At 38.2% G+C, this 27,024-nt stretch overlaps 1 protein-coding gene across 1 annotated transcript in view; it reads left to right on the top strand.

Annotated features, from left to right (window-relative positions):
- The first annotated feature begins 7,479 nt into the window (after positions 1 to 7,479).
- The window catches only part of kiaa0232 (KIAA0232), a 34,179-nt gene continuing 14,634 nt past the window's right edge, over positions 7,480 to 27,024 (top strand). The window contains exons 1-3 of the mRNA XM_079810618.1: positions 7,480 to 8,401; positions 24,499 to 25,047; positions 26,469 to 26,609. Of these exons, the coding sequence (XP_079666744.1) occupies positions 24,814 to 25,047; positions 26,469 to 26,609 (375 nt within the window). The 5' untranslated portion in view covers positions 7,480 to 8,401; positions 24,499 to 24,813. The remainder of the gene's footprint in view (positions 8,402 to 24,498; positions 25,048 to 26,468; positions 26,610 to 27,024) is intronic.

Genomic DNA, 27,024 nt, shown 5'->3' with positions numbered 1-27,024 from the left:
GAAACCGCATGAAACATATTGAAGAACATATAAAATAGTTAACCGATCAAAGCCAGTTTTTATTAAATGCTGAGGCTCTTTCTAACAGCCAGCACATCATATGAGTAAACGATTTTATTTTTATTTCACTTTTATGTCATTTTTTTATACATGTATATTTCTGGAATTTTTTTCCTCAGGTATTCCTAATTGGTCACACTCATACTCATTGGTGATCAAATGTGACTATACACCTTTTTACATTATTTTTCAATTAAATAAATGTTCTATAATTTAGTTTAATAATATTTATTGAATATTTTGAGAATATCTTTTGGTACTATATAGGCCTACTATTTGTGCAATAATTATGGTCAATTAATGACCACTTAAAATATATATATTTTTTATTATTTATATTACAATTAGTGTAGTAATGAAGGTTAAAATAGAGAATTCCAATGCAAAGAGGCAAATTAGAGTAATTTTGTGGCTTGAAAAATTATTTTTATTTGTAATGTCATTACCCACCAGGTGGATGAATGGCTCTTTAATACATATACATGTATCTAGTCAGGTTGCTCAAAGTATTGCAGATCATAACTGCTTACTTATTTTTAGGTTTTGCATTTAAATACATATTTATGATCAAACACTAGATTTCATTAAATGTGAAATTTTAAAACGTTAACAATTTACATCCTAATATTTTTTAATGATAGGCTACTTATATAAGCACACACAAGTGAATATTAATGAATGCAAGCAAATATAATTTACCCAAGAAAAGTTTAAAATAGTGCTAAAAAGGCAAACTTTCCTTATATGTACAGTAAGCTATATGAATTGATATCGAATCAAAATCAAAATCGATATTTGTGCCAATCACCGCGATGGTTATTCTGAAGTCTCGCAAGATTTTGCGAGATTTCCTGTGTTTACAGTCGGGACTCTGGTTGAAAATCTGTTTGTGTGTGGTGTGCTGTCTTTGTCACATCATGGCACACCACACACACACACTATAGGAGCAAAACGGTTAAATCTAGGATTATTTGTCCTCATGTGTGTGGTCTATCACATTTTGAAAATCTTATAAGATGTAAAAAATCTTTTGGTGTGTACCCAGCATAACGCAACCAGGTACGCTCGTCATGACGTCACGTACGTGTGACGGTCTTGCCTGGGCGGTCTTTCTGCTGAGCGGAGCTGCACAATGATAGCCTAGAAATCTAGACGCACCCTAGCGGCAGAAAATGTATTTTGCCGCGAGTGTAGTCTAGCAACACAGGACCTACTACAGGTAAACAAAGAAGCTGACGATCAGCGTCTTTCAAATCGGTTTTGGCCGCTACTCTGGAAGACTTGGAGTTAAAGGTGAACTATGTAGGATTTTTGCAGTAAAATATCCAGAAACCACTAGGCCAGTGTTATATATTTTGTTCAGTTGAGTACTTAGAATATCCCAAATGTTTTCAACTATTTGTAAATCGTGAGAAATTGCTATTTTAACCAAGGAACCGGGACGTGTGAGCTATGCGTGTGAGGGAGTCGCCTGTTGATTGCGTCATATCTGCGTCACCCTCGGTCTCCGGTTTTATTCAGTGAAACACTTTACTCTCACTGCAGTGTGAACAAGTGTCATAGCAGCCGCCGAGCGAACGTCATAACTTCTTTTTCAACACACTCAGATATATCTAATACGATAAACAGAGTTGCGTTACCTCATATACTCATGACTAGAAAAGAGGAAGTGGCGCCAGCAACCGTGTCATAATAAAAGTCCCGCCGGCGACTATGCCATAATAACAGTCCCGCTCTTCAATCGCTCCAGTGGTTCCTCAGCTCCACAACACTCGCTCCTGCTCTGCTTCAGACTACAGTAATGTGAATAATCACATCCATGAACATGATTTCTGCCCGAGTCCTATCCTGACTGTTTTCCACCGGCTGTGAGGTGAAGACCACATGTCCCAAGATTCTGCGCTCAAACGTGCCGTCATCAAACTACGCCTTTGTTTTGAACAGGCGACCTCTAGTGGACGGAAAAGTTACAGTGTAGCTTTAAGCTTTTCTTTGAGGAAAGAACGTCAATCGTAAGAAAGGAAGATGTATTCAGAGTTTAATCTATCAACTAACGTTAGCTCCGCCTCGGTTGGTTGTGGCGCTATCCAATTGCGTGCAGAGGGAAATTGACAGACAACCCTTTATCCCGCCCCTCGGATTGAGCCCTGTCAATGGTGAGTTTCCAGACCAAACATCAAATGAGGGATCCAATGCATGGAGAATAAATCAGTTCCACAGCATGTCTCGTTAGTTCTGCTGTTTATTTAAAACAATTCTCTTTTTTTTAATCCTTTTTAACTCATGAAATATTTTATCTTGGTGATCGTATAGTAGATCATTTTTGAAGGTGAGAAGTTATAATAAACATTTCCAATTAATTAAATCACAAATCAACTAAATGAAAACAGAACAATTCAATTAAATTCAATATAAAGGGAAACATCCCCACCTAGCGGTGAACATGCAAAATACATGAATAAAACAATTAATCCATAAAACAACACATTTTACAAACATACCTGCACAATGAGGAAACAACATGGAAATGAGGGATCCAATGCATGGAGAATAAATCAATTCTACATAAAACATAAGACAATGCACAAATGAATTACGATTGTGCCACGTAATACAAGGTCAAAATAAATCACTATAAAATAACACATTCGACGCAAACGCATATAAACAGTTCACTGAGGAGTTCATTGAAGAAAAAATTCACAACAAAGCAAGTATTTATGCGTTTTGCACACTTTAAACTGATAATTCTCTGCCTGCTCCAAACGTGCAACTTACCCACAGCATGTTCTGCTGTGGCCGATCCTCATTCCACACGCTACTTGCCATCACGCATGCCTACAGATGGCGCTGTCCCCATTAATGCATCATTTAACACATTTACACTCCGTTACATACGCATCTTGAGTTTCACTTTCAACATTCAACACTTTTCCATGGAAGGCAGTCGGCCGACAGTTTAGTTGATACAGTTTTATATATTAATATTTTTCTTACACAAACGCGTCGATTCGCTTCAGAAGGCCTTTATTAACACCCCAGAGCTGCGTGGAGCATGTTATTCGATGGACAGATGCACTTTTTATGGACTTCAAAAACAGAGCAACTATGAATCCAATTCTAATGCTTGGATTAGCCTGGACTTTTGTAATATAACTCAGATTTTATTCGTCTGAAAGAAGAATGTCATATACACCTAGGATGACTTGGGGGTGAGTAAATTATGGGCTAATTTTCATTTTTGGGTGAACTATTCCTTTAAAGTCCCTTTAAAGGCAATTCTGAGATTTGTTTCTAAACACATTATAAATGTTAGAAATGTATTGCTGAAACACATTACAAAGACTGTGAACTATGAAGTACTGAATTCAGAAGTTAGACCATTAAACAGGAAAATCTTACTATGTCAATGCAAGTTAGTTTAGTTGATATATAGAGAGAACTAAACATTTTTATAGCTTTATTTATTGATTTTAAAGCTTATTTGTATGACCTTTATATATGCTATTTATATTCATTTTAACAAAGTGCCTATTAATGATTGATTAACTATAAAATGATACATGTGTAATTGATTAAGGGTATAATAATAACATAAATTATATCTAAATCATTCAAAATTATTATTACTATTAATAAGCATTGTTAAAAGCCAGACGCTTTAGACTTTAAAAAACGTTTGCTATGTAGTGACCTTTAATTTGGAGTAGAAACAGGGGAGTGACTTTATTGCATCCGAGGTATGTCTCTTTGCTCACAGCTGATTGGTCCAATTTCAGTTTGAGATCTCTTATCCAGAACATAACCTGCCCTGGAGCAGGTTAGCCATGGAGAGTAAGTTACTATGGAGATGAATAGTGCTAAAAGCCAAACCACTTTAATGGTACCTAAAACTCAGGATTGGCACAAAATAAACTTAAACATATCTGGCTAGCCAGCTAAACCAGCTTCATGGTATAGGCCCCCGGGCAGGTTGTGTTCTGGATTAGAGATCTCAAACTGAAATTGGACCAATCAGCTGTGTGAAAAGAGACACACCTCTGATGCAATAAAGTCACTCCCCTGTTTCTACTCCAAATTAAAGGTCACTACATAGCAAACGTTTTTTAAAGACTAAAGCGTCTGGCTTTTAACAATGCTTATTTATAATAATAATAATGTTTAATTATTTAGATATCATTTATGTAATTATTATACCCTTAATCAGTTACACATGTATCATAGTTAATTTGTTAAAATTAATATAAATAGCCTATATAAAGGTCATACAAATAAGCTTTAAAATCAATCAATAAATAAAGCTATAAAAATTACCACATGTGAGCTTCAATGTTCAGTTCTCTCTATATATCAACTAAACTAACTTCATACCTTTTACTTGCATTGACTTGCAAGATTTTTCTTTAAGTTGTCATCTTTCATGGACAGCTCTTCCCTTCTTGCTGTGTAAATTTGTTTAAATTCTTAATATTTTTCAATCATGTAATATTCTGCAGAAGATAGAATCTCAGTTTCACTGATTCACAGCCTGTGATTGGCTGTTCACTGCTGATGTCACAGCTAAACTACTAAACTCAGGATCAAAGCCTGAGTTGACAGAGAAAGCTGATGATCAGCATCATGGGACCAACAAAGCCCGAATAGATTGGTTTGGTTTTGTCAACTCGAAACTAATCCGGTAACCCTGAGTTTGTTAAACTACCATCATGGTACTGGCCCCGGGGATGGTTGCTGTTACACGGGTTAATTGTTACACTTCCGATTACTCCAATCAGGAACAAGTTACAAATCACCTGATTCACTTCACACCATAGGCTTCGTTCACACATGCTAAATTAAGTCCTTATTCCACATGTGAGAAATGTTGAGCCCTGTGGTTATGGCAATGTTTGTTATGGCGATTCCTTTGTAGTTAAACTCATCAAACTCATCGTCTGTGTATATATTTTTAATGCAAGTTGTTAGTGCTAATGTTTTTGTTGTTAGCTGTAAGGTGAGCTCATGGCTACAAGACTCTGGGTTAGTTGTAACATAAATGAAGCATGTTACACCGTACCCCAAGTACATTTTTTTGTTGTATTTATAACTTTTTAGTTTTTTTTATTTCAGTATGCCTAGGTCAGGGGTGTCTAAACTCGGTCCAGGAGGAGGTCACTGTCCTGCAGAGTTTAGCTGTAATTTGCCTAAACACACCTGCCTGGAAGTTAGTATGCCCAGTAGACCTTGATTAGCTGGTTCAGGGGCCTATACCATGAAGCCGGTTTAGCAGGCTAGCCAGATATGTTTAAGCTTAGTTTGTGCCAATCCTGGGTTTTAGGTACCATTAAAGTGGTTTGGCTTTTAGCAGTGTTCATCTCCATAGTAACTTACGCTCCACAGCTAACCTGCTCCAGGGCATGTTCTGGATAAAAGATATCAAACTGAAATTGGACCAATCAGCTGTGAGCAAAGTGACACACCTCTGATGCAGGAAAGACACTCCTTCTGTTTCTACCCCAAATTAAAGGTCACTAGCTAATGGCTATTAAAGACTTAAGCCTCTGGCTTTTAACAATGCTTATTTAAAATAATAATAATTTGGAATTATTTAAATACAATTTATGTAATTATTATACCCTTAATCAATTACACATGTATCATTTGAGTAAATCAATCATTAATAGGCATTTTGTTAATATTAAACTAAATAGCCTATATACAGTAAAGGTCATACAAATAAGCTTTAAATTCAATAACTAAATCTATAAAAAATGACATGTGAGCATAAATGTTCAATTCTCTCTATATATCAACTATACAAACTTCATAACTTTTACTTGCATTGACGTATAAGATTTTTCTTAAAGTTGTCCTCGACAGCTCTTTTCTTCTGTGTAAATTTGTTTAAATTCTTAATATTTTTCAATCATGTATATGAGTGAAGTTAATCACACTGCTTCTCCCGTGAGAAGTGAATCTCAGTTTCACTGATCCACAGCCTGTGATTGGCTGTTCACTGCTGATGTCACAGCTAAACTCCTAAACTCAGGATCAAAGCCTGAGTTGACAGAGAAAGTTGATGATCAGCATCATGGGACCAACAAAGCCTGAATAGATTGGTTTGGTTTTGTCAACTCGAAACTAATCCTGTAACCCTGAGTTTGTTAAACTACCATCATGGTACAGGCCCCATGTGTGTAGTTGGGGTTGTAGCTGAACTCTGCAGGATTGGACACCCCTGGCCTATAGGTCTTGGAAGAGAAAGACAAATTGAGGGACGTAATTTTTTTTGTGACACACATGCACACAAATCAATTATGTTAAAAAGCCTGTGTTGAATAAAAAACTTTCAAAACTTTTTTTTGTCATAATCCTTATTTCATAATGTTACATAATCACCCCGGGCCCCCGGTGCCGGTGGATATAATAATGTTACATCTCACCCCAGGGTCTGTTAAAACTAACCCGGACTATGGGGTGAATTGTAACATTTCATTTTCGAAATCACACAGTTTGTGCTGCAAAGATAACAGCTATGTAATTTAATAGCTGACACTTGTAAAGAGTTTTTTGTAAATCACATTTTGAACGCACTGGCTTAAAAGAACTCCAAGATGCAGACAGAAATGTCAAAATTGTTACAACCATCTTCGGTCTCCCCTACATTTATTTCTCATACACGTGTCACGCATCGTCCCGCAAAATTACATAGGTCTACTTTCCTGCAACCGAGCAAATAGGTGATCACAATAACATTGGTGCACAATGTTGAAGGCACCGCTAGGGGGCTCTAGTCGTCCTTAGCGTGGTCCGTGTCATAACAGGGAGGGAGGGAGGGAGGGCAAGTAGCCTATAGGGCTGAATCCGAAATCGCCCCCCATACCATACCCTCAAATAGGTCCGAAACCATAGTGGACGTTATTGAGTGCACTCATTCAATCCCACATTGCACCGCGACAATGAGTGTACAGCCGAAGTACACACAACGGTTGTCCGACTTCACGCACTTGTTTTCATTCACTCCTTCAAGTGAACTGTATTAGTGGACTAAAGTAGGGAATAGTGAATGAGTGTTTGGGGGCGATTTCGGATTCAGCCCATAGACCTTAAAAAAAAAGTTATTCAGCCTAGGGGTGCATCTAGTCTAGGCGTTCAGTAGTCAGAGTACTGATTAGGGAGTCAGCCCCTTGACTTATGTCTTGATCAGTGCCCTGACTACTGAACCAGGGAGCTGATTGAGACGCACCCTAGGTCTCTGCATCGGTGGGCGAGGACATAAACAGAGGGCGTTTTTCACTGCGTTACCTGATTTGCCCATGTCACAGTGTGGGTAGGGTTTAGGGGGTGGGGTCGAGTGAAGGGGATAATTTTCATTGCATGGTTTATAACACCCATCAGTTTGAAAACACTCACAAATTTAGAAACGCCCACTTTTGTTCCGCAGAGGAGGGAGCTCGTATGGTGGGCTGCAGCCCAACGAATGAAGGCACAGTACAGCTACAAAGCTGCTTGAGGAGACTTTTTTGGATCTTATTATTACAGAGTAAGGTGGTGGAAAAATATGAGAAAAAATATAAACAATTTTAATTGGATTTGTCTCCCCCTGAATGCTCTAGAAATGCCATATTTCCAGACAGCACTTTTATGATTAACTCAAGTAACGTTACCGAGAGTCTATGCGTTTGCTATTTTCAGTTACCAATGCAACGAACGACGTGCAGTTATTGTATACTGTAGAGCACTAAATTAAGACTGTAGTTAAGATGTTTGCAATCCAAGAGGGGGCGATAGAATTATATAATTTTTGTTTACATTTTTACTTAATTTAATTGTACGTAAAGTTATAATCAGCATTCTAAACCATACTGAATGCAAGCATTTGCTTTTTATAAGAAACTGACAGAACGTTGGACACGCTGTACACTTTATTAAAGGGCTGCTAACCTCATAGTAAAAATTATTTAACTGTAAATAGACCGACAAGAACTCGGTCGTTCTGATGCAAGCTCTCGCGGAGGGATATCAGCCATGGCAACACATTTGTAATCTGTCTTGTTGCCTGGAGATAAGTAAAATGGAGTCGGAAATCGCCTTTAAAGTCTTTCCCTGACAGCCATGTTGGCTCCACCGGAACTGTCATATGATGTTTGCAGACATATGATGCATCATGCAGGTCCAACTTGATCCAAAATGTCGTCAGCTGCGTCCTAACCCGAGTTAAGGACGTAACATACTTTGCCCCGCGCCTGATATCTGTGACGCTATTGCGGCGGACCTCCAGAGCTCGAGCTCGGAACGGCAGCGGGAGAGAAGTCATCGCTTCTCCTGCTGCTATTTAGCACACTGCGTAGGGTTACAGCAGGTAAGATTATTTCACCATGTTAAACTGCGTTTCGATATGTTATGTGTTATACATATTGGTAATGCTCCACATTAACGACTTGAATTGAAAGCTGATGTTTTTAGGCCGTCTTGTCAAGTATTACAAGCGTCTGTAGTCAGGCAAATCAGCCGCGCCTCCTCCCCGGTTTAGCTACAACGGTGCACTAGCCTAGCTTAACGCTAACGTTACCTCTTATTATTTAGGTTTCTGCCGTCCCCTTTCCCTTTCTAGATATATTTGCCTTTGAATTGAATTCGCGAAGCACGCATTTGACCGTTTTATGGCGGTTGTTGTGAAGCAAAAATATTTACATTGCCTGTAGTTTTCGAGGAAGTGATAAACCGGGACTAGCGTTTCACTCTTGCGTAAAATGGTGTCCGAGTTAACCAGCCGACAACACTGTTTGAGCGGTCATCTGTTTGCATCTCGAATGCGTCAGAATGACACTTTAAACGACAATAACATTGGTTTTGCCTACTGGATAAAGCCAAATCACGCGTTTCACAACACGAAAAGGACGCTTATTGTGCATTGTGAGGAAATCGTTGTACGGAATCGTTTTGTAGTTTTAGGCTGGTTAAGGAGCAGAGCGGCAGCCCTACTTTGCGCAAGATTGTATCTCTGTATCGTTGAGCCGAACAACATTTAATGTTCGCTGATTCATGCTGAGTAAGGGAAAAGTGGTTTGTGGTTCGTCTGCGGCGCTCATACGGTGACCCGTGGAGAGAAATCTTTTGTGAAATTATGAACTGTCTTCATTATTGATTTTGTCGTTTGGCTTACTGAAATGATAGTAAGATATAAACGTGACATCGGTATTCATTACTTCAGTATTCAGCTTTCTGGTCACTGGCTTGTGTCAGGTGATAGTTAGCTCGTAGCTAGTCAGCTGGCGTCCTGTCATTCCGCTGTTCTCCTGTCATTGTCAAACAATGCGTATTATTTTGATGTCGTTAACATTCTTTAAGCAGACATTATAGAGACGTCAGGGGCGGTGTTTAATACATGACTATAACTAATCGCAAAGCTTGCATTAAAACTTGATGAATATATGAAGGGGCATACGTCAAGGGCATAGTATTTCACACTGTAATGTCCCACGCAAGTTTACACTCGTTACGGTAATGCAAACGAAAGAAAAAGTGCATGGTCTGATTTGTCATCCTGACTATTTTTGTGTGCAATCTTTTAAACTTTTTTGGAGAGACTTCTTTGACTTCTGTGTCCGTTTCAGATAATTAAAATAGTCGTCATATGAATGTAGATATTAAGGTCTCTGTTATTAGTGAGAGCTGAAAGCTAAAGTATGTTTATGGTCATTGACAGTGAATGAAAGCGCTGTTCAATACACTGACACTGTAAATTACGAGGAATGACGACAGAAGATGGGCGTGGTGGACCTTTAAACCATTTTTTAGTTTCAAATTTGAGTGGAAACTAATTTATTCTATCAGACATGGAGAGTTTCTTCTTCTTCTTTTTTTAAACTTCCTGTTGTTTCTTATTATAATGTCCTCATTCAGTTGTAGCATATCCAAGCTTGGATTTTCTGCTTATGGTGAGATTGAAATGCTGGGGTTATGTTTTGGGAACAGATTATGTCTTGGGTGAAAGTGCATTGGTAATTACTGTGCCTGCGTTTTCTTGTGCATGTAGAGTTGGCCTTATTCATAGAAAGCTGCCCCTTGAGAATATGCTTTTCTGTGCACCAATACTAACTATGTAGTAGAAGGTATAAAGTTTGTTTAAGTTAAGTTGTGGGGCGTAATTATAATTTGATAATAGTCTCGCAAAGCTCATCACACAGAGTCTTGACATGCAAGACCTGTTTCTTTGAAACTGTCTTTTGAAACTCATGTATTGTCTTGCATAACAAGAAGAGCAGAACAAAACTCATAATTAAAGTGGCATTCCAGGCATGCTGATCTTTCTGCTCATACCTTGGGCAATGTCAAAAAATGCTTCACACAGAAATGAAAATTGTCATCATCTATGCTCATGTTTTTAGTTCTTCGGTTGAACACAAAAAAGGGAGATTTTGAAGAGCTGCTGTTTTTCATACAAAGATAACAGATTGTGTGTTTTTTTTTTTTTAATCTTTGCTTCTTGTTGAAATACATAATACACAGACTAGCACTTCATTTTTAATATAATCGACTTATTATTTTTCCTGTATAATCTATTGTTTATTTGGATGAATAGTCGATTAATGCTTTGGTTGATTTACCAATAGATTTAAACTGTAACATCTGTTTATGACCTTTTACCTAATGATACTATTTATGACAAAAGATAAGGTATATGCAGTGTAGGCCTAATTAGGAAAAGTTGTTTTTCTATGGCTGCGTTCAGTCACATTTTGGGATTTACAGCAGCAGTTGCTTACAAGTGTGACTCCTGAAATGTTGTGTTCATTCAGGAGATTAAAGTAGCTGTTTGAATATGATCATTAAGCTGAGTGATCAACCAGCTGAAGTCACCACCGCATTATAACTAAGCATAGCGGTAACCATAGCGACTGTATCAAACATGGTAGTGTCCATAAAACCATAATTGAAAACTGATTGACTTTGTGTTAGTGTTGTCATGATACTGGGGGGTATTCCAGGAAGCAGGTTATTATGTGACATACCCGGGTATGTTTAAGAGTAAGTAAGCGGATAACCCCAACTTTCGGTTCCAAAAACAGAGGTAACTTTCAGGGTATGTAAGTAACCATGGCAACTAGCTCTCTGAACATAGCCTGCTCTGGAGCAGCTCATGTTCCAGGGTTAGTTTGCTTAAGAGGTATTCAGATGTGTTTTATATAATTAATGTAGTTGTTAATACAACCAAATGTGTTTCAGTTAAATAATATACAATATTATATATTAATTCTAAAGAATTGGAATAAAAAAATTAGACTGCATATACTGTCAAATAGAAATATTATTTCTTTTTTGTCCATCTATTGAAAGTCTGTGCAATCAAAATGTCTGCTGAAGAGATCATTTTATATGATAAAGCTTTTAAGTTTTTTTTTTAGTGTGTGTGTGTGTGTGTGTGTGTGTGTGTGTGTGTGTGTGTGTGTGTGTGTGTGTGTGTGTGTGTGTGTGTGTGTGTGTGTGTGTGTGTGTGTGTGTGTGTGTGTGTGTGTGTGTGTGTGTGTGTGTGTGTGTGTGTGTGTGTGTAATATAAATATATAAACGTTGATCAATTACCATTACAATTATCTCACAAATATTTGCTAACTCAATGTATTTTTTTTACAATGGGGTAATTTTGTTGCAATAGCCTACACGCAGCATAAGGAAGCTTGATTTCAAATGGTAAATTGAAACTTAAAAAGACAAGTAAACCGTAATAAAATGAGAACAAATAAACAAATTAATAACAATAGCACAAATAAATACAATATAATAAAGATACCAGTTAAATGGACTGCTTTATTTTTTTCAGGTTAACAACAGTAGTTTTCAAGAAACTGAATTTAAAAAAAAAAGTAATCAAATTTAAAATTAACATTGGATAATCTTCATTGTAAATAAAATAAATTTATTTTATTAATAGATTGCATTCGGAAACCGTTCGGTTTTAGCGTGCACCGAACCGAAAGCCCTGTACTGAAACTGTTCGGTACGAATACGTGTACCGTTACACCCCTAATATCCATTGATTATGTGTATGTGTCTAACAGAACATAACTTAGCACACTGTAACAGGCTGGAGAATACTTTATTTGAGGTGTTTTGTTCATTGCAATTCGTGATCAGACTATGTGCGAGGGCTCGCAAAGCCCAACGTCCCGGGGCTATGTGTTTTCCAGACAGGCTGCCAAAACGTATCACCGGCGTATCTTAAACGTATCTTAAATAGTGAAATAACTTTACTTTCTTGATGTGCGTTGTTCACTCTCTTGACTTGATATTTGAAGGAAAAATACAATCACGGAAGTAGGGCTGGGTGATAAAAAAAAATCCCTAATTTATTTCACAATTTCGATTTACGATTAAAAAATGTTTTTCCTCCTACTTAAAATCAATCTGCAGATGACAAAGAAATTGTTCAAAACAAGTTAACATACCTGGGGTCCAAAACTTTTCAGCATGTGAATAAACTAGTCAAAGGTTTATGAATTGATATGCAGATAAAATTAACTCTTATTAACAACAGTATTATAGGGATATTCTGCTCTTATTAAATATAGGTTAACATTGTTCTTTTATAGTATCACACTGAACTGACCGACAGCTTCAGTGACTATTAAAGGAGCTCTTTACTTGGTTTCTGGGTTATTTAGTCACAATTTGAAGAAAAGTTTTGTTTTTCCTTAGACTTTGGCCTAGTCCACACGTACACGGGTATTTTTATAACGAGTTTTTCCTCTGTTTTAAAAAACAATTGCGTCCACACAAGCACGGTTTAAAAAAAAATCTGTCCACATGAAAACGCCAAACCGCGCTATGATTGGCTGTCTGATTTCCACATGGGTCCCATCCACGGCACCAATGCACTGAGGGATGCCATGGGCTCCTTCTGCAAGTTTACTTTGGACTCGGTGACAGGTAACTGTACACAGGGGCAGGGCCCAAGTGGACTAAAGCTTCACACACTTGCCTTACTATGTTGTATTATTGCATTCTGGCGCCTCTGTTCTGCAATACAATGAGATAACTACGCATGTATCTGTATACATGTGATGAGCAGTGTTAGCAGAGTTATTAAAAGCTACATCCGCCATTGCATAGACTCCAATCATGTAAACAAAAGCGTTAAAGGCGCACAATATGACGTCAAACAAAGGAGAGAATGGCGCACACTTCGACTTAACAAGCCGAAATCTCCGGTTTCACCATCTACACGACAATGCTGTAACCGGAGTTTCTAAAAATCTTCACCCTGGCTGGAGTTTTCAAAAAAGTCCGGTTTCAGTAACCGGATACTGTGTTTGCGTGTGGACGAACAGCCAAACCGCATAGATAAAATACCCGTGTTCCTGTGGACAGGGCCTTTGACTTCCTACTTTTGTCCATATATTAGGGAGTGGAAATGGCTAATAAGTAGGGGTGTAACGATTCATCTACTACATCGATGTATCGATTTATTTTCCTATGATCTAACTACATCGATCTGTGCTCGGCAAGATGGCCTTCCGGACGACATATATCGATCTAACATCGTTTTAAAGGGTAATCTATCGATCATGGGAAATACCGCATTGGATTTAAGCACGTCAGACTTTATATGGATATTTTTTCTTAACACTTTTAATGATAAAGCCGTTAAACGTTACTCGATTAAGTCTGCCTATCTGTGACATCATCGCAACGCACGCACCAGCAGCAGCGCTAAGAAAACAAAACAGCATGGCGGATGACAGAGAAGCCAGCGTGCGAGAAATTATCAAGCCACCAGGAGAAAGAGCTAAGTTAGTAACGTGTTACCTGTACTTTCAACCCTTGCTAAATGTTACCCGTGCATTCCTGGCACCAGTGTGCCAGCAGACCGAGTTTTAGTACAGCTGGCGACATAGTGAACGCACAGAGAAGTGTTCTGCGGTCAGATCATGTTGATATTTTTGAAAAAGAAATCTGTAGAGTCATTGAAGAGTAGTTGGTTACATTTTATCTTTGTTAAATATTGTTTGTTTATTAAACTGAGAGTAGTAGCAGGTTCAGCCAGTTTATTCAACCTGAAGAAATGTTGGTTGCACTTTATTTTTGATATTAATATTGTATTTGTATTATTTTAATGTTGTAAAACAACAGCAAAAGTAGCAGGTAAACCTACTATTAATTAAACCTGAAGAGTAGTTAGTTGCACTTTATTTTTTATACTAATATTGTAATATTTTTATGTTGGAAAACAAAAGCAGAAGTAGCAGGTTAACCTACTGTTGAAATGTTGGTTGCACTTACTGTGCTTTTATTGAAAATGTATTGAAAATTGAAAATGAGAGCAGAAAAGGTTAACTTCCTTTTAATTCAACCTAAACTGTTGGTTGCACTTAATAAAATTTGAATGCATTTGCCATTAATTGTTGTTTACTTGTTTGTTTATATCCATAATTAATTGATACCTGATTCCCTTACAAGAAACAACAGGAATCTAGGAAACTTCACCTGCATTGAGCAGTATCCAGATATTTATTTCAGTCACACAATTTTTGGCTAAAAAGTTACTGAATCGATTTCAAGTCACTGAATCGTTTCGGATCGTATCGTTCTAAATGAACCAATATCGTCCTTGAATCGTATCGACAACCTCAAATCGTGATACGAATCGAATCGTTGTTAAAACGAATCGTTACACCCCTACTAATAAGTCAATAAATGCTCCTATGCCGCCATCTACTGGTTATAGTGGTAATTTAATGTCTTTTTAAAATAAGTGCTTGTTTGCCACAAAGTGGTCTACACCTTTAAACTTTTAGTTTTACAAATCATCACATTAAAGATAGCATTAAAATGGGATATTTAGAGCTTTGAAGCTGGAAAAAGTGTGAAGCACTTGAAAACTTGTGAAAGTGCTTGAATTTCAATCTCAAAAGGTTGTACGAACCCTGAGATGAATAATGACAACATAAAAAAAAAAACATTCAACTATTTCTTCCACAATACCACGTGGTGTTACTACATTAAATCCATGGTGAATGTTTATGATTTGTGGACTGAAACACCTGAACTTCATTCATGGCTCAATGGTTTCTCCTGGTCTCCACGTCAGCGCTGTTTGATCTGATATCTGTGGTTTATAATTATAACGGAGAATAATGCGCTGAACGCTTCCACTAGATCTCGCAGAAGTGATGTTATTAATTCTGTGGTGAATTCAAACTCTCTCACTGGATCTCCCAGTGCCGTGTATCGGTGTCACGAGATCGGCCCGTGTATGAGCTCAAACGAGTAGCGTTATTTAACCGGATGAATAAGATCAAGCCGCGCTAAAAACGGACGCACGCACGCAAGAAAACTTGTCCGGAGTTTTATATCATCAATCAATGACACGTTAGGTGACAGAGAGCTGCATTACACGCGGGATTGAATTGGTGGCTACAAAGAAATCTCTAGCACATATTTTGGCCATAGTTTGTCTTGGATAAAAAGAAGATAATTTGACGGTCGTCGTGGGAGAAGTCACACTGCAGGATTGTGCGGCAAATCTTCTGACACTGCCAGAATTTCGTCTGAGGTCAAATTTGATCGCAGCGGTCATTAATCGGCTGCTGTTGAACATGTCAAACTAACGATCAAAGACTTCAGATTTTAGCCTAGGATCAGAGGAATCTTTTAGGATTTGCTAAATTTCTACCAGGAACTTTTTTTACAGGAACTTTTTTTCCAGACCTGCTACTGTCTGCGTTTCCACTGCGGTCTAAAATACAGTGAAGATTAGGCAAATTAGTAGGGCTGTAATCAACCAAAGAAAATCTTGGTCGACTGAAGTCCTGAAATTTTCGACTAAAAATCAACAAAAAACTTTAAATTAATTAGCTGCGCACTGTGCGCAGTAGGCCTAGCCTACCTACTTGGTAGCCTTGTTGTCTGCTTAAATTAATTATAAATAAACATAACTAGTAGGCTATTTGCAGTATATTAAATCATATTTGACCTAATTATTTTGCACTGAAATGAGTCTGACACACGAGTCTGTCGGCTCTGACAGCTTTGCATCACGTGCACCTGCACAATATCATAGCCTATGATTTCCGAAAATATAGTAGGCTACTATGTTGTCAACTAGTGATATCATCACAAGAACTTTTGAGGAATATGCAACATAATTTAGACAATTGTTTTTGTCATATGTAGGCTATAATAAAAAATAAAATAATAAAGTGCCCAAATCCAATAAATAATACTAGAAATGAATTTGCAGTTTGCACAATAATAAAAGCGACGGGGCAACTCAAAACAGACGGGGCAACCTAACGCAGACGAGTTAGCTTACCGTTTTAGGTGATATGACATGTTTGTCGTCGAGCTGTGATATGCAAACTGTTGCTTGCAAAATCTGCATTCAACTTCTTTCCCATTTTCTGTTTTTTAAAAATGCTGCCACACTGCCGATGTCTTTGTTGACATGGTAGAAGAGGACGGACTAGGAAAACGCTCTCACAATTAAATAAATAATAGGCATATTCAGCAAAGTAGCGTACTTCAATCTCTCTCTTCTCCAGCGGGTTGGGCTAATCCAAAATAAGTAAAAACAAGGGGGGTGTTCTGAAGTCAGAGTGTTACTTGTGAAACAGGGGTGCTCTGAAAACACCCCCATTAGCAATTAGTGCTTTCCACCTGATGAATGAACGCGGCCAAACTGCTGCCAAACTGATGAAATGAACGCGGCCAAACTGATTAAATGAACACGGCAAAACTGATGTAATGAACGCGTCCAAAAAATCGACCCATCAGAATTTTGGTCGAGCCAGAACTTATCGACTAAAAATCGACTAATCGACTGGGAGGTCACAGCCCTACAAATTAGTCCAGAGACGTGGAACTGCGTGCGACTGTTCCTCCCAGTCAGCGACGGACAGTAATCATTTTTGTGCGACACTGTCTGCAACAATAACAAGTATGGAGGAGATGCAAGCAGTGCTGCTTTTGCTTGTTATATATTGGTTTACTAAAGAGGTAATTTAACAAAACGGCGGAAAAGAGACAAGCACTGACACTAAAGCATTCTAAAAGCTCGTAAAGCTAGATTTAAAATAAGACCACAATAAGACAGATTTAAAATGTTATTATCAGCTATTACTGATAAAGAACTTGACCGTGAGGTTGCTGAGACAACGTGCGCCATCGGACAGAAAGAGCAAGACTGATAGTTACTGAATGCAGAATCAACCTCGCAAAAGACTTTTAAAAATGCTGGTTGAAGTAAAATGCTGCGTGGAGTCAACCAATCGGCATGTTCAGTGGCCAAGTCCCACCCCCAAAAGTTCCCGAACTTTGAAAAAGTACTACTTCGCGAGCAGGGCTGTTTGGAGGGGGAAATATTTACCCGGAACTTCATTTAGACCCTGTTTCCTGCGGTCGAAACACACCGAGTACTAGGGCTGCACGATATGAGGAAAAGCTGCGATGTGCGATAACATTGTTTAATATTGCGATGACGATATGACGTCATAAATATTGTGATAAATATTCAAATGTGATGTTAGCTATACTGTTCCCATGTCTTAATAGGTCGTGTTCAGTGTTGGGCAGTAACGGAATACATGTACCGGCATTACGTATTCAGAATACATATTATGAGTAACTGTATTCCGTTACAGTTACAATTTAAATAGTTGATATTTAGAATACAGTTACATTGTTGAAATCAATGGATGACATTAATGATACTTCTGTTTCATGAGTTTATTTACTCTCTAAATAAATTAAGGAAACTCAATGCATTTCTCAGAAGCCCCAATATGAAAACGAAAAAATGCACGGTTTGCGTGATCAGTCACAATGGAGTCGGAAGAGGAGCAGCGGGAGCTAGAGGTAGAGATGGAGCCAGAGCAACAGAGTCAGGGCAATAAAGCGTTTCTATCTTGGAAATTCAAACGGCATCTCATATTAAAGAAAGAGAAGGGAGAACGAAATATAACACTGCAGTGTAACTGTGCAGTGGTTGGGGGTGGCGGCTACACACGCATGTATATATACACGCATATATATATATATATATATATATATATATATATATATATATATATATATATATATATATATATATATATATATATATATATATATATATATATATATATATATATATATAATTATATTCGTTAAATATATTATTCGTTTATATTTTTAATTTTTTCCCAAATGTAGGCTATTTAATTGAGATTGAGGTGGAAATATATACCTCAATTAAATAGCCTACATTTTGAAAAAAAATTAAATAAACAAGCTCAAACATGCGTGTTTATTTTAGTAGGCTTACTTCCGTCAGTGAAACAACATGGCCTACTACAGCCTGTAAAACATTTAAATAAATATCTGTAAATAATCAAAATATAAATAATATAAGTTAAATATTAGTTAAAGAAAAAATTTGTTTATATTTCCCCACAGACGTGCGTCATGCCTCTTTGCGCTGAAAGGGAAGACACGAGCAGGAAAGAAGCATCGTTTTCTAATATCTTCATGTTTTCTCCTGATGTTACAAAACTGATAGGCTACTTGTAGTAAAATGTGAAGAACGAAATTATCTTCCGCAGGGTCAAGAACTGAGGCTTTGTTTGATTATGCGCTGTGAGAGAAAGCGAAACTAAAAATCTCCGGCGTGTATGAAATAGGCTACGCTATACACAAATACCTGACCTAGTCTAATAGCAAGCACAAACTGTGTTAAATAAAGTAAAGTTTGAAGTAAAATGTATCTGTCCTACTCCGTTTTCTACTTTACCACAGTAAATGATGCGAATATAGCCTACTCCTAAATAAATCAAACAAGGAAGAAACGTTTAATCCCCTGTGAGAGACGAGGATTTGGGAAAATAAATAAGAGATTCCATGTCCAGTAGAATAAAATGGAGTAAGCCTAAGCCTATTATTAAATTGTGGAAAATCGTGTGACCAGATAGCAAAACGCAAGCAAACTTAAATTTGGCTCACCTTCTCCTATGCGCTGATTTACTAGCCCAAGCGCCGTTGGCCCCGTTTGACGTTAGCTAAATATTTTATAAATATGTTTAGTAAGCAGGATTTGATGGCCGCATTCCTACACTTATAAAATCCAATTCAATGTGGAAGTAATCCAAGTATTCAGAATACGTTACTCAGATTGGCGCATGTAATAAACTGTTTTCCCTTATTCATCGTGTCAGGCTGTATGTTGTGATGTGTTCATCGCGTGAGTTCATATCGCGATGTATCGTTCAGCCCTACCGAGTACCACCCCAAAGTTCCTAGTGGGGAAAGTTCCTGCGATGGAAACACTGCTTTTGTATCAGACGGCCAAATCGTGGCCAAAATCGCAGTGTGCACCCAGCTTTATTAAAGGTCCCATGGCATGGCATTTTTCTATTATTTTATAATGTTTTCTGAGGTGTACTTATATTGTTAGTATGATTTTTACATCATAAAATAAAAGGCATTTTTTCTATACTGCTGTTTGCCCTGTGGCTGAATGCCCTGTTTCAAGAGGCGTGTCTGCTGTGAGACTTCAGTAAAAACGCCCACTGTTGTGATTGGCTGACATCTTTGCATTTGAATGAGTATCAGATCTTGTAGCGGAGGGGGCGTGGTTTAACGAGGTCTACCAGGCACGAGTCTGCCAGAGAGACGGATGGACCTGAGTTCACTTCTCATCATTTCTCTCAGCACGTCTCAGTTCAGTGAACTGTTGTAGTTACTAGCATATACAGACTACAGGTTATTCATTTATTTCTAGTCGGAGGGGCTGTCAACCATGTCAGAGAGTTAGTAACTCTAGTAAATTATGAATCAGCGCTGACTGGAGACGCGAACCGTTTAGAACAATTCAGTCCGATTTGGTGAACTGGTTTGTTTCACTAAAAAGAACCGGTTCAAAAGAATGATTTGTTCGCGAACCGGACATCACGGACCAGAGACTGAGCGATTGTTAACAAAGTTATTTATAGTAACTACTGAGTTATGAGAGTGCTGCCAGCGCAAGTTTATTTTGTTTGTATCTGAGAGTTCTGAATAAACACGAGTCCCAGTCATGCCGAGCCAGTCTTCCTCCTTATTCTACCAACTTTGAAACACATGTAATGTACCATCACAGCTGTCGATATGAACGAGTTACGAGTAAGTGTTGATTATAGCATTATTTTTAGATATTTTCCTATCATATGAAAAGCATCAGTGACGTGCATTCAGTACACAGCGCAAACAAAGACACAACAGCAGTAATCGAATGTAAACCAGTTTATTGTGGGGCTAGGCTGGCTAGCCCGGATACGCTCACGCTTAGCCCCCCCCCCCTTCTTGCTTAATCTCGTGCCGCGTATGGCGCCTCCGCTGTGGGCCAGATGCAGTACTGGGGGTCGGTGATGTTGAAGGCCGACCGGCCAGTGCAGCCCGAGCCTCGGCGTGTGTGAGGTTTATCTCTAAAGAGATGCGAGTCTGCCGATGTTGAGCAGAAACTAGCGACTGCATGTAGAACAGATAGATGCGATGAGTAGGGCTGAACAATATGGACAAAATTTAATATCTCGATTTTCATGCCAGTTATCTCGATATTGATACAATACGATATGACTACGTGTTCGGTGAAAACCAGAATCTGAATTAAAATGTGTTTGATTTATGCCTACATTTCAAAAATTTGTGTCAGAAAATGTATTGTTTTTAAGCCTTTCGCACGTACGATCACACAGGTGTAATCAGTCTAGGCTGGTCCCTGGAGCGTATGATCAAGTGCATCACATGATCAACTGCTAAATTCAAATGTTGAATTTAGCCAGAGACAGGCGCGCTCAGAGCTGTCATATATCACAACTTTTCAGTGTTTTCAACCACATACTGTTTATTTCAGGTTTCAAACATATAAATTCACATAAGTACTAAAAAAACAATACATTTAGAGTTTGTAAAATACACACTGATGTCTATGGAAGAGGTAATAATCCTTTCCATTATAATTCGACACGTTTTATTCATATCAGATACACATTGTGTAAGTAACTTCAATGTTTACTCTATTCTATTCCCAGTTCACCAGCCACTTACTTTTAAGTATTTCGGGAGAAGTGGATGAATTCATGTGTTGTAAACATAGAGGTTGTAAATCCAACAGATCCGATTCTCTGAACTGCGTCTGCGGCACAAACTAACACGGCAGCGCCCATCGCTCATACAGCTCAACTAACGCGATCGTTATAAAGGTGTTTAAACAACAATATACTTCCACTTGCATGTATTTGACATCAGAATATCAGATATCAGAATATCAGATATTTCATGCCATAGCTAACACATTTGTGAATATTCTGAATAAAAAAGGAAAAAATGACATAAAAGCAGATCATCATTCATTCAGAGCTGTTGCTGCTGCGGGTTGTGTTACGTGACAAGCAATGACGCGTCACCATGGAAACGCCACCCCCCTCACAATATAGTTCCCACGTCCCTGGTAGTGTGTGCGCGCTGGCTTTAGCGGTGCATTCAAGGGCACTCGTAAAACTGATGTTTGTTGTGACTGCCAGAGTTGTATGCAGGGCGAGCGCGGAGAGGGGAAATCTATATCGCCTATATCGTTGCTTTTTTCGATAGTAATATCTTGAAAGTTCATATCTAGATATAGATACGATAACGATATATCGTTCAGCCCTAGCGATGAGGACGTACAAAAACACTGACTCACAAGATAGAAAACACGAAAACACCGCTCTGTGTCGAGAGAGAGAAGCCGCAGCACGAATAATAAAGTTCTGTGTGAACTTGAATAATTAGCTACAAATCAGAAATCACTGATCACAGATCAGAAGGAACTGAAAAAAGACTTATGTTTTCATTTATACATCCAAACAATGAGAAACTGCCAGCATTCACTCGTTCACAAGCCATGATCTCTCAAGGACAAATATGGAGCTCACATGGGCGTGCCTGCCAAATTCTCTGGGTGGAGGAAAGGGAGGTAACCGTTCCTGTTATGACTTCATAACAGGAAAATTCCAGATCAGCTTGTCTGGGCTGTCATTTTCTCAAAGGCAGAGAAAGACACCCAGGACTCGGTTTTACACTGATCAAAATTTCTAGCCACTTGGGGACAATATTCAGGCTAGGGGATAGGGCTGAACGATACATCGAATTTTCATCGTCATCGCGATATGAACTCGCACGATGAACACATCGCAACCGACAGCCTGACACGATGAATGAGGGAAAACAGTTTATTACATGCGCCAATCTGAGTAACGTATTCTGAATACTTGGATTCCTTCCACATTGAATTGCATTTTATAAGTCTAGGAATGCGGCTATCAAATCCTGCTTACTAAACATATTTATAAAATATTTAGCTGCCGTCAACGGGGCCAACGGCGCTTGGGCTGGTAAATCAGCGCATATGAGAATGTAAAGTCGCACGTCAACTAAGCAGGAGCACCGGCGCTGGGCGGCCAAAACACTTTTTTTTGTTTGTGAATGCTGTTTTACGTGAATATTAATGACACGAGTGAAGCACAAAGCTTCATTTACAAAATAAATAATAGGTTTGCAATTAAATGTTACATCGCAGCAATGGAAACATATGGATTCAGGCCGAACGAGAGAGGAAGCTTTGTGTGGTGAGACAAATTTTTTTTAGTTTTGCTATCTGGTCACACGATTTTCCTCGAATTTAACAATAGGTTTAGGCTTACTCCATTTTATTCTACTGGACATGGAATCTCTTATTTGTTTCCCCAAATCCTCATTTACGTCTCTCACAGGGGATTAAACGTTTCTTCCTTGTTTGATTAATTTAGGAGTAGCCTTGGCTATATTCGCATCATTTACTGTGGTAAAGTAGAAAACGGAGTAGGACAGATACATTTTACTTCAAACTTTACTTTATTTAACACAGTTTGTGCTTGCTATTAGACTTGGTCAAGTTTATGTGTATAGCGTATTTCATACACGCCGGAGATTTTTAGTTTCGTTTTCTCTCACAGCGCATAATCAAACAAAGCCTCAGTTCTTGACCCTGCGGAAGATAATTTCGTTCTTCACATTTTACTACAAGTAGCCTATCAGTTTTGTAACATCAGGAGAAAACATGAAGATATCAGAAAACGATGCTTCTTTCCTGCTCGTGTCTTCCCTTTCAGCGCAAAGAGGCAGATGACGCACGTCTGTGGGGAAATATAAACAAATGTTTTCTTTAACTAATATTTAACTTATAGCCTACTATTTATATTTCGATTATTTACAGATATTTATTTAAATGTTTTACAGACTGTAGTTTGTTGTTTCACTGACGGAAGTGGGCCTACTAAAATAAACACTCATGTTTGAGCCTTATATATATATATATATATATATATAAAGTAGAAAACGGAGTAGGACAGATACATTTATATATATACATATATATATATATATATAATGATAGAAACGCTTTATTGCCCTGACTCTGTTGCTCTGGCTCCATCTCTACCTCTAGCTCCCGCTGCTCCTCTTCCGACTCCATTGTGACTGATCACGCAAACCGTGCATTTTTTCGTTTTCATATTGGGGCTTCTGAGAAATGCATTGAGTTTCCTTAATTTATTTAGAGAGTAAATAAACTCATGAAACAGAAGTATCATTAATGTCATCCATTGATTTCAACAATGTAACTGTATTCTAAATATCAACTATTTAAATTGTAACTGTAACGGAATACAGTTACTCATAATATGTATTCTGAATACGTAATGCCGGTACATGTGTTCCATTACTGCCCAACACTGAACACGACCTATTAAAGCACTAAGACATGGGAACAGTATAGCTAACATTCACATTTGAATATTTATCGCAAGTCATATCGTCATCGCAATATTAAACAATGTTATCGCTCATCGCAGCTTTTCCTCATATCGTGCAGCCCTACTAGGGGAACTCACATTAATGTCGAAAAACCTCATAAAATCAAAATTTCATGCCATGGGACCTTTATTAAAGTCGCCATGAAATCAAAATTGACACTATTTACTTTGTGCACATTACTAGTCTTGTGGTGAACAATTAACTTGTGCAAGTTAATACACAGGGAAACATGGTTTGTAGCAATTTTAATCAAAATCTGAAAATTTGCATTATTATTTTGTTTTAATAATTTGTATTTTCCTTTGAATGCTCTGGCACACTTAGTTTCAGAAAGGGCTCTCGGGGTACTTTCATTACTAAATAGTTTAGGTCTGCCCCAAAATCTATACTGTGAAAGCACCTTGAAATGCTTTGCATTATGGCCCACTTCTATTTTAAGGTCTTGTCTTCATAAGTTGTGTGGTCTAAATTGGTTTGTGGGTTTTTGCCAAGAGCCTGTTGCCAGCTGAAGTTCTGTCTATGGCAGACTATGGATTATTAAGATTTGCTATATTAATTGCTCTAGAGCAAAAAACATTTGGTATGAAACTAAATGCTTTTGTTTTTTCTCTCTCTCAGGTTGAGCCTGGAACCAGCTGTCCTCCAAGATGAACCCTTATGAGTGAACATGAGCCTATTCAGTAAGCTGTTAGCTTCCAGTGGTCAAAGCCATGCCTGAAGATTAGAGCCTCTCTCTTGCTAAACAGCAATACAGATATACAGAAGAATCTACATGACTCTTCATGTAGACCTTCTTGTGTTTGTCCTGCTGGATTGAGTCCTTCCTCCCCTACTATAATATCAGCTCTGTCCTTTTCATACCACTCCGTCTCGCACTTTCATGTCCACCTGGGAACATGCAGCTGCATTTGAGAATGGCTCCAACCTAGTCTAATGCGTCCAATGAGTGGCGAGTCAGACGGCCCTACTCCTGAAAGAGTTTCGCAGGCCTTCCCTTTGTCAGGCCCTGTGTCCTCCTCAGAGATGTCCTCACTGCAGTCACTAGGGCCAGTGCAGAGCTGGCTGGGTCAGGAGTTGGAGAAATGTGGCATAGATGCAATGATCTACACCCGCTATGTCCTTAGTCTGCTACTGCATGACAGCTATGACTATGACCTGCAGGACCAGGTATAGTGAAAATGTTGCAGAAAAATTCTGTTTTTAATATTTAAGTGACTTGTTTCTGTTTTGTATTTTTTTTGTGACCTTAAGTGACTGTACAATTCTAATAAAACATCTTAAAGCAATAGTTCACACAAAATGTGTACAACAGTTGTGTTGTACATTTTATGAAGTCATCCTTTTTTTTATATATATATATATATAAACCAACTTCAGTGAAATCGGTAACACTTTACAATAAGGTTGTATTAGTTACCATTAGTTAATGCATTCGTTAACATAAACTAACATGAACTAGTTATGAACTACTAACTCCGTTCAGCATTACTGTGCGTTCACACCGCCTCCGGTGAGAGTGTCAAAGTGGCTGGAAGTCATTCATTCTCAATGGGAGCCCGGCGGCGAGCTCCGGCGAGAGCGGCGAGGCGTGTCTTGGACGATTTGGGCGTCGAGGAGAGTTGAAATCAGGTCAACTTTATGGTAATGAGCTATGACGCGGTTCGGCGGCAACCAATGGGAATGTAGAAGTGCTCCGCTTGAGATGATTCCAGAGAACGCAGTGCTGTAAACTTTGGTTCTGACCACATTAGTTACCAAGCAAAATAGAGGAGAGGTTGATCACTGCTGGTGCAGCGGGTTTGATAAGAAGTCACGCAACATTATTTATATACCACACAAATTGCTTTTATTTGGTTTATTTCGTTAGCAAACATGTAACTATAATTAAGTTCTTTCCATCGATCTGCTTTTTTTTTACTGTCACATTTAAATTATTTCATGAGGTTATCTTATACGGTTATACCCTACCTGTGGTCAGTCAGCACAAACGCCGATCAACATGATTGTTTGCTTTGCAGCCCCTTTAAATACAGTTTAAAAAAAGACCAAGCATTCGATCTACGTCAGAGCGGCAGCGCGTCCACAAATCTTTCTACAGCGTCGATGGCAGGGCGGCCAGAGCGAAGTTTGACGCTCTCGCCGGCGGCGGTGTGAACGCACAGTTAGTTAATCTTTGTTATTGTTAGTTAATAAAAATCCAGCTGTTCATGTTAGTTCACAGTGCATTAACTAATGTTAGTGAGATTTTAATAATGCATTAGTAAATATTGAAATTAACATTAACAAAGATAAATAAATGCTTTATAAGTGCAGTTCATTATTAGTTCATGTTAACTAATGTAGTTAACTAATGAACCTTATTGTAAAGTGTTACTGTGAAATCATTCTTAAAGGAAAAAAAGCATCTGACATGTTTTTTGAATGGTGGTTGAACTCAGTTTTAATTGTTTGCGTTCAGTTTAGGGATTTAAGTATTGATTATTTCAATTAATCTGTAGATTATTTATGCAAATAATCATAAAAAAAAAAACACACCAAACAACATATAGCCTATACTAAGCAATCAAAACAACTTTCCTTGTACACAGGAAAATGACATCTTCCTGGGCTGGGAGAAAGGAACAGCAAAGAAATGGGGGAAGAGCAAGAAGAAGGGAGGGACTGACCTTAGTCTTGAAGAGATGAAGAAACAAGCTGCTGTGCAATGTTTGCGTTCAGCATCTGATGAAGTAAGACCTTTACTTCAAGGAATTTATTAAAGGGGTGGTAAAACACATTCTTTCGAAGGCTTGATTGTGTTTGTGGGGTGCACCGTAACATGTGTTCATGCTTCGTTTTTAAAAAATTGCATTATTTTTCATATATTTTACCTTTATTCTACACTGCTCTGTCCCTCCTTGTAAAAACGGTCTGATGCTTTCCGGGTTGTATGAAGCCGGTCCCTCAAAAATACGCAATGGGCTCAGATTGGTTAGCTGGCCCAGTGTGTTGTGATTCGCTAACCAACTAGTGCACGTTTGTCGGAAACGTCACACCCCTTACCTTTACCGTAGACTGTGCTTTGGTAGTATTAGAAACGATGGCGTCAATAAAACCATACCAATTTGAGCCCGAATCAGACCCAGAACATTTTAGTGAAGATGA

Source organism: Gobio gobio, assembly GCF_949357685.1.
Source record: "Gobio gobio genome assembly, chromosome: 2".
In the NCBI taxonomy this organism is placed as follows: domain Eukaryota; kingdom Metazoa; phylum Chordata; class Actinopteri; order Cypriniformes; family Gobionidae; genus Gobio; species Gobio gobio.
This window is presented reverse-complemented; position numbering and strand designations above follow the sequence as displayed.